The following is an 18,613-nucleotide window of genomic DNA, read 5'->3' on the forward strand; positions in this document are numbered from 1 at the left end:
GATGGTGAGTGTACTTACAGTACATAGGAGGGAAAACAAGGAGATTATGGAGTGAAAAATGTTTACACTAGGTGATAAACAGAAGTTGTATTTCATACACTGATGAGCCTGTGCCCGAAAACCTGAAAAATTAAAACATGGTAAAACTTTCTGAGGTCACTTCAGGTCTTTTTTTGTGCATTTAGTTGAGCTGGAAATTTGATCTGGAAATCTTGGCATTGGCACATCTCCCATAAAGGTTCTCCAATCACAGTATGCACTCAATGTCTTTCCTACAAACATTTGTAGTAGATGAGATTTATTTATTTAACAGACTCGTGCGCAGAAAAGGCATACTAACAACATTTATTTACTTCTGCAGTGTTTACTCTTCCTGGCTCTTTGTCTGTTTCTGTTTCTGGAGCATTCTTTATCACTAGCTCAGAATTGTCGGCCAGATGTTACTTTTGGAAATTGATGATGGAGATATCTGTAGAAGAGTTTCTCTCTATGCATATAGCAGATGTAAAAATATTTATATAGAAGATTTATTTACAGTAAAATGTTTAATGTAATCAAAGGGAATGACGAATTGAGATGGCATGCAGCAGTAATGTATTTTTAGTAGCGCAAAATGGACCAAAATGCTGTGCTAATGTTGAAATTCCCTACAGCTTCTCTGTGTTCCTATAATTTTTTTGTAGCAATTATCAGTGTTAGTAACTCTAAACCAGTATCAAAGCATTTACATCAGCATGCATATTATTAGCCAGCCATTGATACTTATATAGCTTTATTCTCAGCCTGGGGAATCAGAGTTGACAAAATAAAATAAAAAAATGGAGTGAGGGCATAACCTCCGTCACTTATTTTAGAGTTTTACAAAGGTGAGGTGTAACCCCTGGCAAAAAGTCTGGAATGCTTACTCTTGGTAAATGTTCATGTCTGTGAATAGTTTCTCAATTAAGAGAAAAAATTCCCAGAACATACCACAAAACTATTTGCATTTAACACTTAAAAAATAAAAAAAATGAAAGAAAACGATATATTTAGTTGTAACTGTTTTTGCAGATCAAGCAGAGGAAAAACATATGGAATCATTAAATTCTAAAGAAAATATGATGGAATCACCATGTACTTTGCAGTTCTAAAACAAACACCTGCACCAGATTACATCTGCTAATTAGTCTGCTGTGCTTACGTACATACCTTGGTGTATTGTTGCACCAAGCCTATTGACATAAATCATGGCTCCAATACAAGAGATGTCAGTTGAAACAAAGAGAGGATTATAAAACTTCAAGAAGGTACTGTAAATCACCAAATGTTGCAAAAGGTGTTGCTTGTTTCCAGTCAGCTGTGTCTAAAATCTGGGTAAAGTACATATCAAATGGGAAGGAAGCGTACTGGTAGACCAAGGAAGACATCAAAGCGTCAGGATAGAAAACCTCAAGCAATATGCCTTAAAAAAAAGAAAATACACACAAAAAAAACAAATGAGGAACAAATGGGTGGAAACTGGAGTCAATGTCTGTGACCAAACTTTATGACATCGCCTAGAGGAAATGTGATTTAAATACAATAAAAGCCAAATAAAAAGCATCAGTAGCACCTAAACAGACAAAAAAAACAAGGATACAGTAAAGAAAGGCAATAATGGACTGGATGAAAGTTATATTCAGTGATAATTTATACATTTATATAAATTATAAATAATTGGGGTTGCATGTCAGGTAAAGGTACAGGGGAGATGACAGTCATTACATTCATACATCTTGTATATGTATAAAAATTCAAAAAAGACGGTATGTCTGTACATTTTGCAAAAAATAAAATTATAATTTGGGGGATGTAAGATGAGAAATAGAAACACATCAAGATGTTTTTTGGAATTTTTGTCTCTATCTGTTTGATTGTGCAGACAAAAAAATAAATAAATTTTTGAAAAGAGCAATTGGTAGAGAAGATATGCTACTTTGAAATTTAAATGTAAATTTCCTTTATGTCATAAAAAATCGACCTTGAAAAAAAATATATTTAGTTCATCTCAGAATTCAATTGTACATTTTTAATTGCACACCTACGGGTGTGCAACTGAAACCTACTTAATAAACACAATCTCACACCTTAATTTTAGACATTTCATGGTAACACATAAAATTGTAGTTCATTCCAAAATTCAACAGATGCCATTGTACATTTTTAAAAACGCGAGTGTGCAATTAAATTCCATGTGAACAAAGTTGCGGGCACATCTAATCTTCAATAAATGCACTGGTTTATATTGAGATTTTGGGCACATTTCTTATTCTATCAGTTGAAAGGATGTTTGGTGATGATGACATCATTTTTCAGGGTGATAATATATCTTGCCATAGGGCAAAAGCAGTAAAAACTTTTCTTCAAGAAAGACATATAATGTCAATGGCATGCCTGCAAATAGTCTGGATTTTCAATCCAATTGAAAAATCTATTAAGGGAATTAAAGAAAATAGTACATGACAAGGCTCCAACCTGCAAAGCTGATCTCGTAACAGCAATAAGAGAAAGTTGGAGCCAGATTGATGAAGAATTTTTGTCGATAGTTAAATCCATATCTTAGAAAATTCAAGCTAAAACCAAAAGGTGGTGCAACAAAGTACTAGCAGAGTAATGTAGTGTTTTTGTTTCATGATTCCATAATATTTTCCTCAGAATTGAGCGATTCCATTTTTTTCTCTCTCCTTGATCTTGCAATTGACTATAGTTTTCTTTCTTTTTTTAAAGGTGTGTCTAGAAGCCAGAAGGATGAAATGTTAAATGAAAATAGTTGTGTGGCATGTCTGTGAGTTTTTTCCCCCTACACAATAAACAATTGAATAAACATTTTTATTCCATACTTTTTTGCTAGGGCTTATAGCTTAAATCTGATTGTATGATGCATTTTGTATGTTTCTCAATGTTAAAACAATGCTTCTGTGCATTACACAAACAATTTGCAAACTGTGAAAAGGGAGTTGTTTTTTTCCCCCTTAGCTTTGGCAAGAGTGCTCTTGACCATTCTTTACCCTCTTACCAAAGTGCTGTAAGAAAAGCCTTTTGGACCTCGGAAATGTTGGAGTAGGAACAAAAATAGAATAAATGGTGGATACAATCAAAAAAATAAGAGAATTTTTTTTTTATACAGTATATTGCTTCTTGCATGAAGTCCATTGTGTATGCATGCTGATCCTACAAATAAATTGATAAATAATCATTAAAATCAAATACAAAATGCTGCTGAAATGGAAATAAAATGCTTTTATTTCATACTGATGCATTTTATATAAAAGATACTTACATTTAATACATTTTTTTCCAAAATACAAGCAGCCGAACAACATATAAATCAAATACAAAATTATAAAATCTGTTGTACTGTATCTTAGTAATGTCTCTCTCATAAAGTAACAGACAAAGGGATTTCATTCATACCACTCTCCACATAGCAGTAAAGTAAGATTAATTCCTCTATCACATCCTGTATGACGAGCCAGTCATTGGGTACCTAATTCTACTGTCACTGAAGTTGATCAATAACAATCAGTCAGTAAATTTGGGTGTCTTTCAGTTTGTGTTCATGACTATGCCTTCAAACAAAATGAATTATTTGTGTCTCTTCTGTATAAGAGACACATCTGAATAGATTAGATTAAGTTCAGCCAAAGGATTGCTATTCCACCGGGCTGAAATTACCTTGTAAAAAGGCTAATTGTCAAAGATAGATAATGATGTACTCTTACAAATTGTCTATTACGATATTGATCACCTCCAATGTGTTATGTGATTAAACTGGATGAAAAGACAGTATCTTAGAATATGCAGCATTGTTTTCAGTGACAGAAGGCAAAAATCACTTGAATGAAAATTGACACATATGACCGGGCAGTTTCATTACTAGCACACAACATATAACCATGGAAAAGATGAGATGAATTAAGTCTTAATGCAATGGATATCAGTAGCCCTCTGTAAGGATAAACATAGACAAATATGAAAAAAGCCAGTGTAGGTTTCTATATATTTAAATGTGAAACTAAGTTTCACATTAACAGAGCATAATTTAAGTATAAAAAAAGGATTTTTAAAGACAGTGATAAGACTATGGTGGAATGTGCAAAGTAAATAACATAAAACAAATCCCACACCATTACTGAGTTAACACTGTAAGGCAAAATACATTTTTTAGGGGAATGAATAATTTTGCTGCTGTTAATTTCTTGTTAAACTGGGTAATCTGCAAATATACTGTGCAGTATATGTAATATACCCTAAAAAACAGCAATAAAACAAATGACAACAAAAAACTAATGGAGAGGACATATACGAAGTCCAAAGTTTATCACACATGGAGAGGTAACGCTGCTGCCGAACAAAGAAGCAAACCTAAGTACATTAGCAGGACCTGATAGGAAATAGAAAATTCTTTTTTTTTCTCCACATTTTATACATTTTGTACACTCACGTAAAAAAAGAGTACAAAGTGTAAAGTCAGGCTATGCGGCAGTTTCCCGAATTGTCCCCTCTAGTTTCTTTGGGAGCAGCTCTCTCCTTTCATCAATGCTGATGACTGGCTTCCGACAGTTCTGTCCATCAATGTATATCTTGGCATATACTGGGTTGGAGTAGTTCATAGGCTGATATGAAAAAAAATGAGAGAAATGTGCATTTATACATGTTGGGCAAATCTTTAAATCAAATTACTGAGATTTGTGATGTTGGAAAACATAAACATTTGTGTTCTGAGCGTATGTTATACTAAACTTTTTTCAAGAGTGACAATATTTTTTGGACTTTTTGTAGCTGTTGCTACAGGTAAAAGAAATATGTTACTGTGCAAAAGTCTTGAGACACCTTAGTTCCCTTTCAAAAGCTACACTCGATGCTGCCTGAAAACGCTATGGAAACATCTTTTGTGTTGTCAGTTGTAAAGCATGTGTGTATCAAACACGCCAAATTTTTGGCTTATATAACCTTGTCATCTGATGAAGTGCACCTGCAGGTTATAAATAAGAGTAAACCAGAAACATTCCTCAGATCTTTTTGACTTCAGGACTGCTTTGTTGTGTTTGTGTGCGTGTGTGAACAAGCAAAATTAAAAAAGTGTTTAACCCACCGATACGGCAGAGTTTCAGGCTAGATGCGCCCTCCATGTGATAAACCTCTTTCAGAGGGCGATCTTCACACATTCTGCTTCGAGTGTTTTGGGAAAAATCACGCTCTCCTCGGGCTTCAGGGAGAGTGTATGCTTTGTGACCTCCTCCTGATTAAAGTGCTTTGCCGCGGTGCCTTCCTGGGGATCAGGCGCAGATCTGGCAGATGCGCACAAGAGTCTCCCCTCCTTTCTCTCGTGCTCTCGCCGGATCGGGAAAAATTTTCCGTCCACTTCTCAAGCACGCTCCAGCGCTTCTTGTGAATGGACAGGAGAGTCATCCTCTCTCGCATCCGCAGAGATGAAAACCGAAAGCACCTCAGAGCGCTCCTCTAGTGACAATAGAGCGTATGATGAGTTACAATTGTTTCAGTTGTGGCTGAAAGCAAGAGGATTTTACTCAGGGCCAATCCCCAGAGGTTTCTGACTTTGGGTCCCACTCTATGTGCGTTTTTATTGTCGCGAGAACCTAACCACAGACGCTTCCCTCACGGGCTGGGGTGTGGTCTTACATGGCCGTCCAGCCCAAGGGAGCTGGAGAGGCCATCTTCTCGCGTCGTACATTAATGTGCGGTCGAGCGGCTGCATATCGACTGGCCGCAGCAGCGAGCTTCTCCCAAGCACTCGAAATTAGATGACAGGTTTCTGTCGGGTGGCCCGGGGGTGGAGCCTCAACGACGCTTTCTCCCCTTCTTTAGCGACCTCCATGATGAGTTAACTCTTTCATGGAGCAAGCCATATTCATCCCGTGTTTTTGTGCCCTTGACTTTGATTTATTTGAATATCGTTGATGCGGAAGCACAGGGTTATATAATGATGCCCCAGATAGAAGAGACGCTTGCGGGCTATCTCTCTCCTGGGACATCATCCTCCCTAAAAAAGCCAACACTTCCTTCCAAACCGTGTAGACTTTCATCCTCCCTGGGGGGAAAAGCTTTTCAGGCAGCAGGTCAAGCTGGTGCTACACTGCACACCATGGCGGTTTTGCAGGCTTACCAGGCTGACCTGCTGAAAGACTTGAGCACTGGCGAGGCTCTTGAGGATAGGGTGTTCTTGGAATTACACCGAACCACAGACTTGTCTCTTCGTGCAACAAAGCGGACGGCCCGTGCTATTAGCCGTTCTATGGCTGCGATGGTTTCCGCGGAGAGGCACTTGTAGCTGAATCTCACAGGCATCAAGGATAAGGATCGAGCATTCCTCCTTGATGCCCCCATCTCGCCTTTCCGGCCTGTTTGGCGACGCCGGGTACTCGGTCGGCACAAGGTTTCAGGAGGCGAAGCTATACAAACAAGCATTTGGGAAATTCCTTCCCTGTCGTGTTCAAGAGTTGGGACTGTCGGCCACCCAGTCGCGACCGGGTCTGACTCTCGCGAGGCGTGAAGCACAGAAGGAGAGTGTTTTGAGCCGGGCACCCCCTCGTAAAGACTGGGATGTGGCGCGCCGCGCTTTGCAATCTGCCTCAAAGAAGTCGGACGGGCGTACTGTCTTCTTCACGAAGAAGAACTCCTGAGGCTCATTCGCCCAGGACCGTGGGGGCTTCTTTCGAGAAGGATGCCAAACTTCTAACACAAAATGTTGACTGTCAAAATGATTGTTCTCAAATCCAACCAAGGGATTGGTTTGCAACAATCGACCTAAAGGACGCATATTTTCACATAGAAATATTGACACAACACAGGAAGTTCCTGAGGTTCGCTTTTGGGGGCAAAGCTTACCATTATTGGGTCCTTCCATTTGGCCTAGCTCTGTCACCCGCACATATACAAAATGCATCTGTATTTTGTACGACATAGGTAACTGGCTGATTCTGGCTCAGTCACAAAAGCTAGCGCTCCGACATAGGCATGTCGTCCTAGCTCATCTTGATTCTTTAGGACTCTTTCCTGCTCAGAACACAAAATATTTGGGTGTCACGTTGGATTCGATCGCAATGCGGGCAAAGGTGTCTCCTGCACGTGTCGAATCCATGTCCAACACCATGAAGGAAACCAAGCTAGGCCAGAAAGTGACTGTTTATCACTTTTAGAGATTTTTAGGTCTCATGGCAGCTGCATCCATGGTGATATCTGTACATGAGATTGTTTCAGTTGTGGCTAAAAGCAAGAGGATTTTACTCAGGGCCAATCCCCAGAGGTTTCTGACTTTGGGTCCCACTCTATGTGCGTTTTTATTGTCGCGAGAACCTACACGCTTCCCTCACGGGCTGGGGGGTGGTCTTACATGGCCGTCCAGCCCAAGGGAGCTGGAGAGGCCATCTTCTCGCGTCGTACATTAATTGCCTCGAAATGATGACTTAATTTTGGCCCTGAAACACCTTCTTCAGCAGCTGAGGCTACTGTACCATGTCCTAGTGCAGGTAGACAACACTACGGTAGTCTTGTACATAATCGCCAGGGCGGACTGTCCTCGCACTGCTTGAATAAGCTAGCACACCAGGTTCTGCTTTGGGCACAGGAAGAGTTCCTGTCCCTTAAGGCGATTTACATTCCAGGGCATATGAAGTTGGGAGCCCTGGAACCTTCACGCACTATAAGAACTAATGCCCTCAAGGTGACGGTATTTGAAAGTGGTGCATGGCGAAACATGTCGATTCAGTCCACTGCCGAATTGTTTCAGTGCTGGAGTTCTGCAAGAAAAGTTGTCCTCGGGCTTATGCCCTAGTACCCTCAGAATGTACGTAGCCGCTATTTCGGCTTGTCATGTTCTGACTAATGGGGGCTGGTTGACACCCCTTACTAACCACTAAAGTCAGCGCCTGTCTGGCTTCTGACACTTAAGATGGTTTTTCTTATAGTTACTTCTTTCGAGAGAAGTCAGATCTATTGCGCTGGCAAGAGGTATCCCCTTGCAGCAAGTGTGTTATGTAGCAGGTTGGTCCTCGCACACATTTGTTAGATTCTATAGTTTGGAATCCTCATGCTATTCGGGCTTACAGGTCCTCGAGTCATGACAGCTTGTTGCAGTGAAAAATCTCTATACTTTAATTTTATTTAGTTTAACATAATAAGAATTATAAGGGTAATAAGAAATAAGGGTTGTCTTAAGACTTTTGCAGAGTTTTGTGTTTATAAAAAAATAAGGTGAACAAATGACACAAACACAGAAACAGATGTTAATTACTGTCTTTCATACAATGGTCAAATCCACTAATTAGGACAAAGGGCTTTACCTGTCCAGGTATAACTTCTTTAGGGATAGAGTGTATATTCAGAGTACGAGGATCACTGGATTTTACACACCATCCCTGCAAGACACACACTCTAGTTTGAAATCTATTGAACCCCACTTTACAACACATAAAAATAAATTTCATATAGAAATGGCATTCAGAATATTTCTTAGTATGAAGGCAACACTCTAGGGAGTAGTGAGAAAATACACAGATGTGTGGGTGTATGCTTTTACTGAATTAAAGGGAACACTAACAAACCTTTACAGGTTTGTACAAGTTGACAGGTAACGATGGTAACCTTAAGCTGAAAACAATTAAGCCGTTATAAAAGATTACACAGTGGGTACGGAAAGTATTTAGGCCCCTTTAATTTTGTTATTTTTGTTATATTTGTTATATTGCAGCCATTTGCTAAAATCATTTATGTTCATTTTTTTTCTCATAAATGTAACACAGGACCCCATGTTGACAGAAAAACACAAAATTGTTGACATTTTTGCAGATTTATTAAAAAAGAAAAACTGAAATATCACATGGGCCTAAGTATTCAGACCCTTTGCTGTGACACTCATATTTAACTCAGGTGCTGTCCATTTCTTCTGATCATCCTTTAGATGGTTCTACACCTTCATTTGAGTCCAGCTGTGTTTGATTATACTGATAGCCACACCTGTCTATATAAGACCTTACAGCTAGCAATGCATGTCAGAGCAAATAAGAATCATGAGGTCAAAGGAACTGCCTGAAGAGCTCAGAGACAGAATTGTGGCAAGGCACAGATCTGGCCAAGGTTACAAAAAAAAAAAATTCTGCTGCACTTAAGGTTTCTAAGAGCACAGTGGCCTCCATAATCCTTAAATGGAAGATGTTTGGGACGAGCAGAATCCTTCCTAGAGCTAGCCATCCGGCCAAACTGAGCTATCAAGGGAGAAGAGCCTTGTTGAGAAAGGTAAGGAAGAACCCAAAGATTAATGTGACTGAGCTCCAGAGATGCAGTCGGGAGACGGGAGAAAGTTGTAGAAAGTCAACCATCACTGAAGCCCTTCACCAGTCAGGGCTTTATGGCAGAGTGGCCCAACAGAAGCCCCTCCTCAGTGCAAGACACATTAAAAAACACCTAAAGGACTCCAAGATGGTGAAAAATAAGATTCTCTGGTCTGATGAGACCAAGATAGAACTTATTGGCATTAATTCTAAGTGGTATTGCTCATCACCTGTCCAATACAGTCCCAACAGTGAAGCATGGTGGTGGCAGCATCATGCTGTGGGGCTGTTTTTCAGTTTCAGGGACAGGACGACTGGTTGCAATCGAGGGAAAGATATATGCGGCCAAGTACAGGGATATCCTGGACGAAAACCTTCTCCAGAGTGCTCAGGACCTCAGACCGGGCCGAAGGTTTACCTTCCAACAAGACAATAACCCTAAGCACACAGCTAAAATAATGAAGCATTGGCTTCACAACAACTCTCTTGACTGTTCTTGAATGGCCCAGCCAGAGCGCTGACTTAAACCCAATTGAGCATCTCTGGAGAGACCTAAAATGGCTGTCCACCAATGTTTACCATACAACCTGACAGAACTGGAAAGGATCTGCAAGGAGTAAAGGCAGAGGATCCCCAAATTTAGGTGTGAAAAACTTGTTGCATCTTTTCCAAAAAGACTCATGGCTGTATTAGATGTAAAGGGTGCTTCTACTAAATACTGAGCAAAGGGTCTGAATACTTAGGCCCATGTGATATTTCAGTTTTTCTTTTTTTTTTTAATAAATCTGCAAAAATGGCATTTAGCATTTTTAGCAAATGGCTGCAATATAACAAAGAGTGAAAAATTTAAGGGATTCTGAATACTTTCTATACCCACTGTATACAGTATCTAATGTAATATGCACATGCCATTTTATAGAAAGACAAAAAGGTCCTTGGGGTTAAGGCTGTTAATTTTTATTTGCACAGATGAACCTGTTTCTTGAAAGCAGCAAGTTTTTTTATATAAAGGTCTGAACCTAAGATTGCTGAGTTCAGCTTCTCCACAAGCACAGTAATTTGTATTAGTGAACATACACACAAACCTTATGTGGGTCCAGTGTGAAATTTGGTTTAAGAAAGCTTCCTGCATCATTGTGGTTATCATGCTCCACCTCGTACATGTTGTAGGATGGATTGCCAATTTCCACATTAATGCCTCCATTAGTCATGGGTTGCCTCTGTACTCGTTTGCCCCTAGGTCAGGTCACAGACATACAGTACAGTATTTTCAACATGCATCAAAGACATTTAAAGAATGGGATCTCAGAACTGTATCTGCTTGCATAATAAAATGTTACACTGATGTCAGGGGTACAAAGTCATTTTAAGCTATAGTATTTTTTTTGAAAATTGTAAAGTCATTACAATTTTCCACAGTGCACACTTTGCAAACCTCTAAAGTGGTCACTCTGAGTGAACTGGCCATTTAAATAATTTGCATATCGTGTTTTTCTCAATATGTAGTTTTGCACCATGGCAACAAGTGCACATTTTAACCCTTAAGGTGTACAGAGAACTATCCTCTCAGCCACATGCTGTGTTCCTGCAATACCTCTGCTGCCTTCTGCAAACGAAGACCCCGGCCACGACAGTTGTTATCAAAATAACCAGCAGGACCAGAGGCACAATAATGGCTATGCTCCCTGTAGTGAACAAGAATGAAAAAGCAGGAATTAAACTCCAGTCATCACAAACTTCCAAGGCAGGGGTCAAGTTTTGTGTGCAGTACACATTGCTGTTTATACTACATATAAAACTGTTACTGTTTGGTCATAAAGCATCTACCTTGTTAAAAACAAAACCACTATGAATACTTCTCGGCACAATGTTTTTTCTTTTTTTTTTTAACAGAATTAAATATGATAGACTTTCTATCTCTCTGACAGCTTTTAAATATAAACAAACATGTGTACAAGTGTCCACATAATGCAACTGAAATACAGATGAAGAAGTCCTGAATACATTGGGTCTAAGCATCTTTAATCCTTCCTGGGAATTATGGTAAATCTCCTACATCATTGATCACATTTGTCCATGCTCTGACGCCTTTGCTACATGTTCCCTGAAAGCAAGCAGATGATTTTAATCATGGCCATGACTGTGCAGTAATGAAAGAGGAAGCCATGTTTGTGCTAACTTACCTCCGGGCGTGTTGTCGGAGCGGCTGCTCTTTGGGGCGGGCCGCTCACACTGTGTCCCCGACCAATTGGCTGAACACCTGATTAAAATCATCCACAGGAAAGATCAGATGATGCTTATGCATGCTAATCAGTTCAGATGAAATGCTGAAAGTTTTATCAAACCGAGAGTGAATTGTAGATGCAATTAAGGGAGGCAGTGTAAAAGAAAGTCAACACATGAAGAATCAGGGTACAGATTACAAAAGGTCGCCTCACTTTGAGATGAATATGTGGCATGTGTGACTAAGCAGATGTTTGATGATTGAGTTTGTTTAATGACAATGGTGACTATACATTAAAACGAGAGGAAGTTGTTTTATATAATGCACAGTAACAATAGAGTTACTGTGCAAGTATGCATTATTTTCTAAATTAGCTGATTGTTATACAGAAAGTATCAAGTTTTAATATTAAAGGACTGCATTTACTTCTATACTTAAAATTCTCTGTTTTTATACATACATACTGTAAGTTATAATACAAATTTAAAGGGAAAACAACCTTACTGCCCTGTAATACGTAAAATGTGTATTTTCTTCCTACTCAGGAATTAAATTGACACAGAGGTCTTTATCACCAGCACAATTCTGTTAGACTGCAATTTTAAAAAACAGTGTTCTCATCTTTCCCCATATGCAAAAACAATATTAATGTGTTTTTTCAAGAACTGTATTTAAAAACTATTCACTTTTTCATAGTATCAGGGAAAGCTACTGCAACAGCACTGCATTCTATAATAATTATTTGAAAAATATACTCCCCTACAGTATGGATATGGGTTTGAGACGTGTGTTGGGTGTGTATGAGCAAGGACCACTGCCGGATGATGAAGCAGGCTGAAGATGAAAGTTCTGGGTGGTAAAGGTACTGATAGGGGACCTACTTGCAGCGGGGTTTGTTAAAGGATGTTATTGTGCATATCCCATCATTCTGACAGTAGTAATCACAGGGGTTGGCCAGCTCATCACAGCGCTGGTTCTTGAAACCAGCTGTGCAGCTGGAAGAAATTGTAGTGGTGTAAGGAAAATCACAAAGTTGTGAGTCAGACCTTACTGTCAGAAACCTTCACTCCTCATTAAGCTGGGTGAATAATATGATGTTTGTATTTGTTATAAGCATATACATCGATTAACCATAACATCGACACCACCTAACATGGTGTTGGCTCCAATCTCACAGAAAAGCCAATCCAGCACAAATCACCAAAAAAGGTCAATGCTGGTCATGATAAAAATGCACCAGAACATACTGTAACATACGGTGAAAACACGGCTCAGCCAACATGCTGATGCCAGGCACAGAAACCCACCACCAGAAGCACTGCAGAGCCATGTCCTGAGCGGCCAAAGCTGCCCAGGTGGCACAAGGGGAACCCACATAATACTGGGCATAATGTTTTTTTGTTGTAATGTTATGGCTGATCGGTGTAATAATGAAAAGTTATATCACAAAAAAGAGCTGTCGGCTTGCCAACATGCTCGGAGTTTTTTCTTTTTTAATCACTTTGCATGCAACATTGTAGTTAAAGGCCTGACATTTACCACCATCCCGCTTATCTTAAATTAAGCCACAAAGATATTATGATTAGTTCTTTACAGCAGGACTTGAATAAATGTTATGTTTGTTAATGTAAAAAAAAAATCTCAACAGAGCTGTACAGTTGATAAGAAAATAAACAATCTTAGAACAAAGATGCAAAGAAACCATATAATCAATCTAAATCATAATTACATATTTAGTACTGGTGAGTTCTGTGCCTTAAGTATGTTTAATAAATAATTGTCTACACTTATATTCTTCTTCCTACTTAATGACACATGCATCTGCAAACATGTTATTTAAACTACAAGAACTACTTGGCGTCTTCTAATTGTCTATAGAGAAGTGACTGTGATTTATTCCTAGTAGAGATACTTTCAGCTGATTGTCGTCTTCTTATTATTATTACAGTATTTCTTATTTAATTTTTTTTTCTTTTTAATTCCTATTATTATTGCCTCTAATACTACCTGATGAGCTGGAAAACTGGACATTACTAGAAAGTGTTCTCACTATTTCAGAATGGACTCTTTAATAAGGTGAAAATAACAATTTTGACAATTTAAAAAAAAAAATTATGTTCAGTACTGCTGAGTGCTTAAGAATTTAAATGCCTGCTTCCCAACATTTTAAATCAAGAGCTGTTGCAATATTAAAATTGGGTTTAAAGTGAAACTGGGTGATTCTGTAATTCTTCATACAGAGCCATTTTGGTCCCAAGTGGTGATAATTAGATCAGTGTGTTTTCTGGAGTCTTTGCAACATTTTGCAAATGAATAGCAAAGCTGTAAGGCATTGCATTGTGCATGTTTAATTGTTGGGATTTTTAGCTAGACAAAAGAAGGTATTTAGTCATTACTCACTGACAGAAGGGCAGGTTGGTGTCAGGGTCCAGATGACAGGTGCCTCCATTATAGCAGTAGCCATCACACAGCTGGCAGCTGGATGCAATTCTTCCACTGGTGCAGCTGCAAGACGGATAGAAAATGCAGATGGACAGTTCGGACTAAAATTAAGTACATTGACTGTCTGCATGTCTTAACAAATGTCTACTGTTTCTAATGTCAGATATGAATGAAGCAATTTCTGTACAACATGAATACAACAGAAATTGTACTTCAGGGGTGTCCAGAGTCTGGCCTCAAGGACAAAATTACCCCTGGCCAGATATAAATAGGTCTATGGCATCTCAATTAAAATGTATGATGGGTGGACACACAAAACAACATGTTGCAATTTACCCTTTTGCCTGATGGTGAGACCAGACTTAGCTAGAATGCATAAAGCGTCTTCTGATTTAAATGAAAATTAATTTACTAAAGGTTGTAGTTCTGGCAACTGATAAAAGCACATAGGTAAGATTGAGTAAGGGATATTTTAAAAGTGTTGGAAATAAAAAAAATTCAAAAAGCATAAAACCAATGACATTTTTTTTTAAAGGTCCTGAAGTAAAGCACATGTGCAGCCAAATGTTAAGAATGAAAATTTAGGTGATCATGTTGCATTTTCCTATTATTTTGGTCCCTGAAATTTTAGATTGGGGGTGCGGGGGGGAAGACACCTCTCTTGTACATGGTATGCTACACAAAATTTATTTAAGGTTAAAGCTCCTGCAGTACAGCATCAAGTGAAAAAAAAAACAGCTTTTTTTTGTAAGCACTTTAATTTTAATCCATTATAAAAACATACTTGCAGGTCACATCTCCAGTCTCTCCATCAATAATACATGGCGCACCATGGCACCGTAGGCACTTGTCCGTGTCACATTTGATCCCCTCAAATCGAGCTGGACACACACACTCCACATGGCCAGAGCTAGATAGTGTGCAGGCTTTGGAGTTTACACAGTAATGGTGACAGATGTCTGTCATTGGAAAAATAAACAGAAAAACCATTTGTGAGGGTCTAATAAAAATTGGGAGAAAATGACCCTTTGTATTATTGCTAGTTTCATTGGACTTTTACAGAGCTTAAACGCGAGTTAATTATCTGGATCAAATATCTAGTACATAAATGAAGATACACCATCCCTTGGGTGTGCTACATGACAAAATTCATTAATGACATTGAGCAACAATTCCCTGTTATAAAGCATCACAATAAAAACTAAACAGCAGAGCATATAAACACCTTAAGGTCATCACTGTGACATTTGATCCAAATGTTTTCCAAAACTGTTTGTTTTTAGCAGTGGACAAATGATTTTCTCTTCTTTTTGTTCATCAAAAAGATCAATTAAAAGAAATAATAAAATAACCTAAAAAATGCAATATGGCTTTGAGAAGTAACTAAAAATAAATATTAGCATTTCACCAATTTCTTTGAAGATATTTTTTTTTTATTCAGGGACTTTTCATTTGGTTTGTTTAAATTTTGTGTACCATCTCTACTTAACTGTTAATAGGTTGATTGCTTAAGTAAAAGAACTGGTATTAGACAGAAAGAACACTGTGTAATTATAAATACAATTGAACGAGCTGAGCTAATGCTCCTTGGGCACTTACGGTAACGGCAGCGATCACCTGTGTACTCTGCTAAACAACGACACACTGGCTGGTTTCCCTGGCTGACATCGCATGTTCCCCCATTTAGACAATAATTATCACACACCTGCCGCTCACAGTTAGGCCCCGTGAAGCCCACCGCACAGCGACATGTTGGCTTCCCTATGGGGGAGAGACATTATGTATTAGTGTCAAGGAAAAAGATGACATTTTGTCCATTGAATTTGCTATACCTGTTTACATAAATAATGACATCATAGACACTGACAAATAGTCCACTTTTGGTGGGAAAAGCTCATTTTAAAACAAAAATATCATTTTAATTGAATAAAACACTTTGTTACATTATTTTGCTGCTGATAAAATGCACTTTAATGTCGTTTTTTAATAAACAGAAATCAACAGTAATATAAAAGACACAAACCTAGAAAGGATATTTATCTGTTGCTACTGATGCAATTGCAATCAATTTTGCACTTTCAAACATCCAAGCAAACGAAACATTTTTTATTTATAAATCTAAAACAGCATGCTATTACATATACGACTTACACCCGGCATTTATTTTTATATCAAAATGATGCAATATGAATTGCTTTCACATGCTACAAGATTGATTGCAGTTAGAAAATGGCAATTTACTGATTTTAATTCAGGCCTACATAAAACCCACTTGGCTGATTTTATGATTAGGAGTATTGTTCTACCAGGTGGCAATGTTGATAAAGACATCTCCTACGAAATTAAAATAATTCATGAAGCATACTCAAGGAATTGTATATTCCAAACAAGCTGCTTCAGACACTAGACAGAATTAAGCTACATAACAGCTGTCATGAATAATAATGGTAAATGGAAGGTTTTGCTTCGTTCTGTGAACTAACAGCTACTAATAACATTTTATTCTTACAAAATACATGAATTGTGACAACAAAACAACAAATAGTCACTTCTACTACTACTTATAATAATTATTGATTATTAATCAATTATTATTATTATTATTATTATTATTATTATTATATACCCAATGCTTTTATTGGGTATATTATTATGGGTATATTTAATATGCTTTTATCCAAGCATAAAACCAAATAAAGATTTAGATCTTACAGATAAACACTACAGACCAAATGTGGTCAGATTAAGTCATTTAGGGTTATCCGTTTCAGGTTTAGGAATTCTACAGCAATATTCTTTAGAAAAAGAAACAACAGTGCTAAATTGTAAAACTGTATACTATATACTATTGTATACAATGTAAACCATCTGCGTATAGATGTTTATGGTTGCTTATTGATTTCTTTCATTCGTTCATTTATCCATTTATCATTTCATTTCATTTCAAAACAAAAAGCATTAAACCCACTTCTGGGACATGCCTACCATGGAGGTTTTTACCATCAGTGATCATGATTGTTAATGTTATGAAATAAGGACATATGAAATCTTGACAAAATTGAAGAAAAACTGACCGGCAATTTAAATAAAGCACCCTCTTATAAACAAGCCTGGCTGGCTGCATTTAACTGAGTGTATAGTAAGTATACCATAAGAGATTCTGAGAATAGAACAATAGAGAAAGTGTATTCTAAGATGAGGTCAAAGTAAAATCATAATAAGATGAAACAGCGGTAAACGTTTTTCTTACCTAAAGGAGACCCTGTACATGTTCCCCCATTTAGGCAGTAATCTATGCAGTGGTTAATTTCGCAGCGCTCCCCAGAGAAATCAGGCCAGCAATAACAGCGCCAGTCTCCCTTCTCATTGGCCACACAGCGGCCTCCATTCTCACAGGCAGGCCGGCACAGCTCGCCTTTAGCAACGGCAGAACAAAAACACTGTGAAACAGATCAGCATACACGACACATCCAAATCTAAAAGACCTGTCCTTTCAGAATGCTCCATGTGGTTAATTGGGGAGTGGAATTAAACATGATGTTTTTTGTTACAGTCAAACTCTGTAACTGGGAGGAGCTCAAAAAAGACACTTAACGCTGTACAATTTGATTAAAAAACAACATTATAAATAGTTCCACACACATTGCAATTGCAATTTTAACTGTGGTATGCACAGTAACTATTAAGTGTACCATTTTTCAAATATATTTATCCATATCCAGACAATGATCTCATTTAAAGGATGCTTGCTAAAATTTAATCAAAAAAAAAATTCTTGAAAAAATAAACAAATGCTTAAAATATTTAAACGACTCTATATAAATTCCAGACAATGCATATATTACCTGTAATCAATTGCAGCCCTTTGCAATTAAATATTCTTACAGTTCCAAATTGCAAATTTTAATTTTTACACAATTAATTGTGCAGCAATTCTGAAGGCCATGTTAGACTGCTTTTGTTTAAGTTTTTATAATAGTGCTATGCAAAATGTTAAACGTTTTATGGCATAAAGTCCAATTCAATCCCAGCCTGCAAAAGGGTCGATTGTAAAAAAAAAAAAAAAAAGTACAAGGGAGGACTATTCATACCATGTATGCACCAAATTTTGCAGACATCAGAATATAACACTGATACATACAGTATGTGCTTTTTCAACATTCAGTTCAAAATATAATTCCCCCCATTACCCTTATAATAACCTACTTCTGGAATGCTTACGATTAGGTTATGTATTGTGGCCATGAGGACTTCCCAATTTAGCCACAAGAGCTAAATTAGGCTCTTTAGGGAGGTCAGATGCCATTATTGGGTGAGTCCTGGGGCACAGTCAGTGTTCCAGTTCATCCCAACAGTGTTTACCAGGGTTGAGGTCAGGGTTCTGTGCAGGCCACTTGAGTTTTTTATTCTGACCTTGGCAAACTATTTTTTTCATAGACCTTGCTTTGTACACAGCACAAACATTATGCGAGAAAATGTTTGGGCCCCTTTTTTAAAGTGGAGTAAAACTGTAGTGCTGCAGCATTCAAAATTCTATACAGCTAAATTGTTCTAACATTTTAGCAACCCACATATTAGTGAGATAATCAGGTTTCCACAAATAATTTATGCAATTATTCAAAACGGCCAATTATGTGTC

General features: G+C 37.9%; 1 protein-coding gene across 1 annotated transcript in view; it reads right to left on the reverse strand.

Annotated features, from left to right (window-relative positions):
• Positions 1–3,299: 3,299 nt before the first annotated feature.
• lrp1bb (low density lipoprotein receptor-related protein 1Bb) overlaps positions 3,300–18,613 on the reverse strand; it is a 339,963-nt gene continuing 324,649 nt past the window's right edge. Inside the window, exons 82-91 of the mRNA XM_053496592.1 lie at positions 17,225–17,389; positions 15,574–15,735; positions 14,759–14,933; positions 13,933–14,037; positions 12,414–12,527; positions 11,492–11,568; positions 10,903–10,993; positions 10,394–10,544; positions 8,322–8,396; positions 3,300–4,634 (exon numbers count right to left, since the gene is read on the reverse strand). Coding sequence (XP_053352567.1) covers positions 4,494–4,634; positions 8,322–8,396; positions 10,394–10,544; positions 10,903–10,993; positions 11,492–11,568; positions 12,414–12,527; positions 13,933–14,037; positions 14,759–14,933; positions 15,574–15,735; positions 17,225–17,389 — 1,256 coding nt within the window. The 3' untranslated portion in view covers positions 3,300–4,493. The remainder of the gene's footprint in view (positions 4,635–8,321; positions 8,397–10,393; positions 10,545–10,902; positions 10,994–11,491; positions 11,569–12,413; positions 12,528–13,932; positions 14,038–14,758; positions 14,934–15,573; positions 15,736–17,224; positions 17,390–18,613) is intronic.

This window comes from Clarias gariepinus, chromosome 5 (assembly GCF_024256425.1).
Source record: "Clarias gariepinus isolate MV-2021 ecotype Netherlands chromosome 5, CGAR_prim_01v2, whole genome shotgun sequence".
Taxonomy (NCBI): domain Eukaryota; kingdom Metazoa; phylum Chordata; class Actinopteri; order Siluriformes; family Clariidae; genus Clarias; species Clarias gariepinus.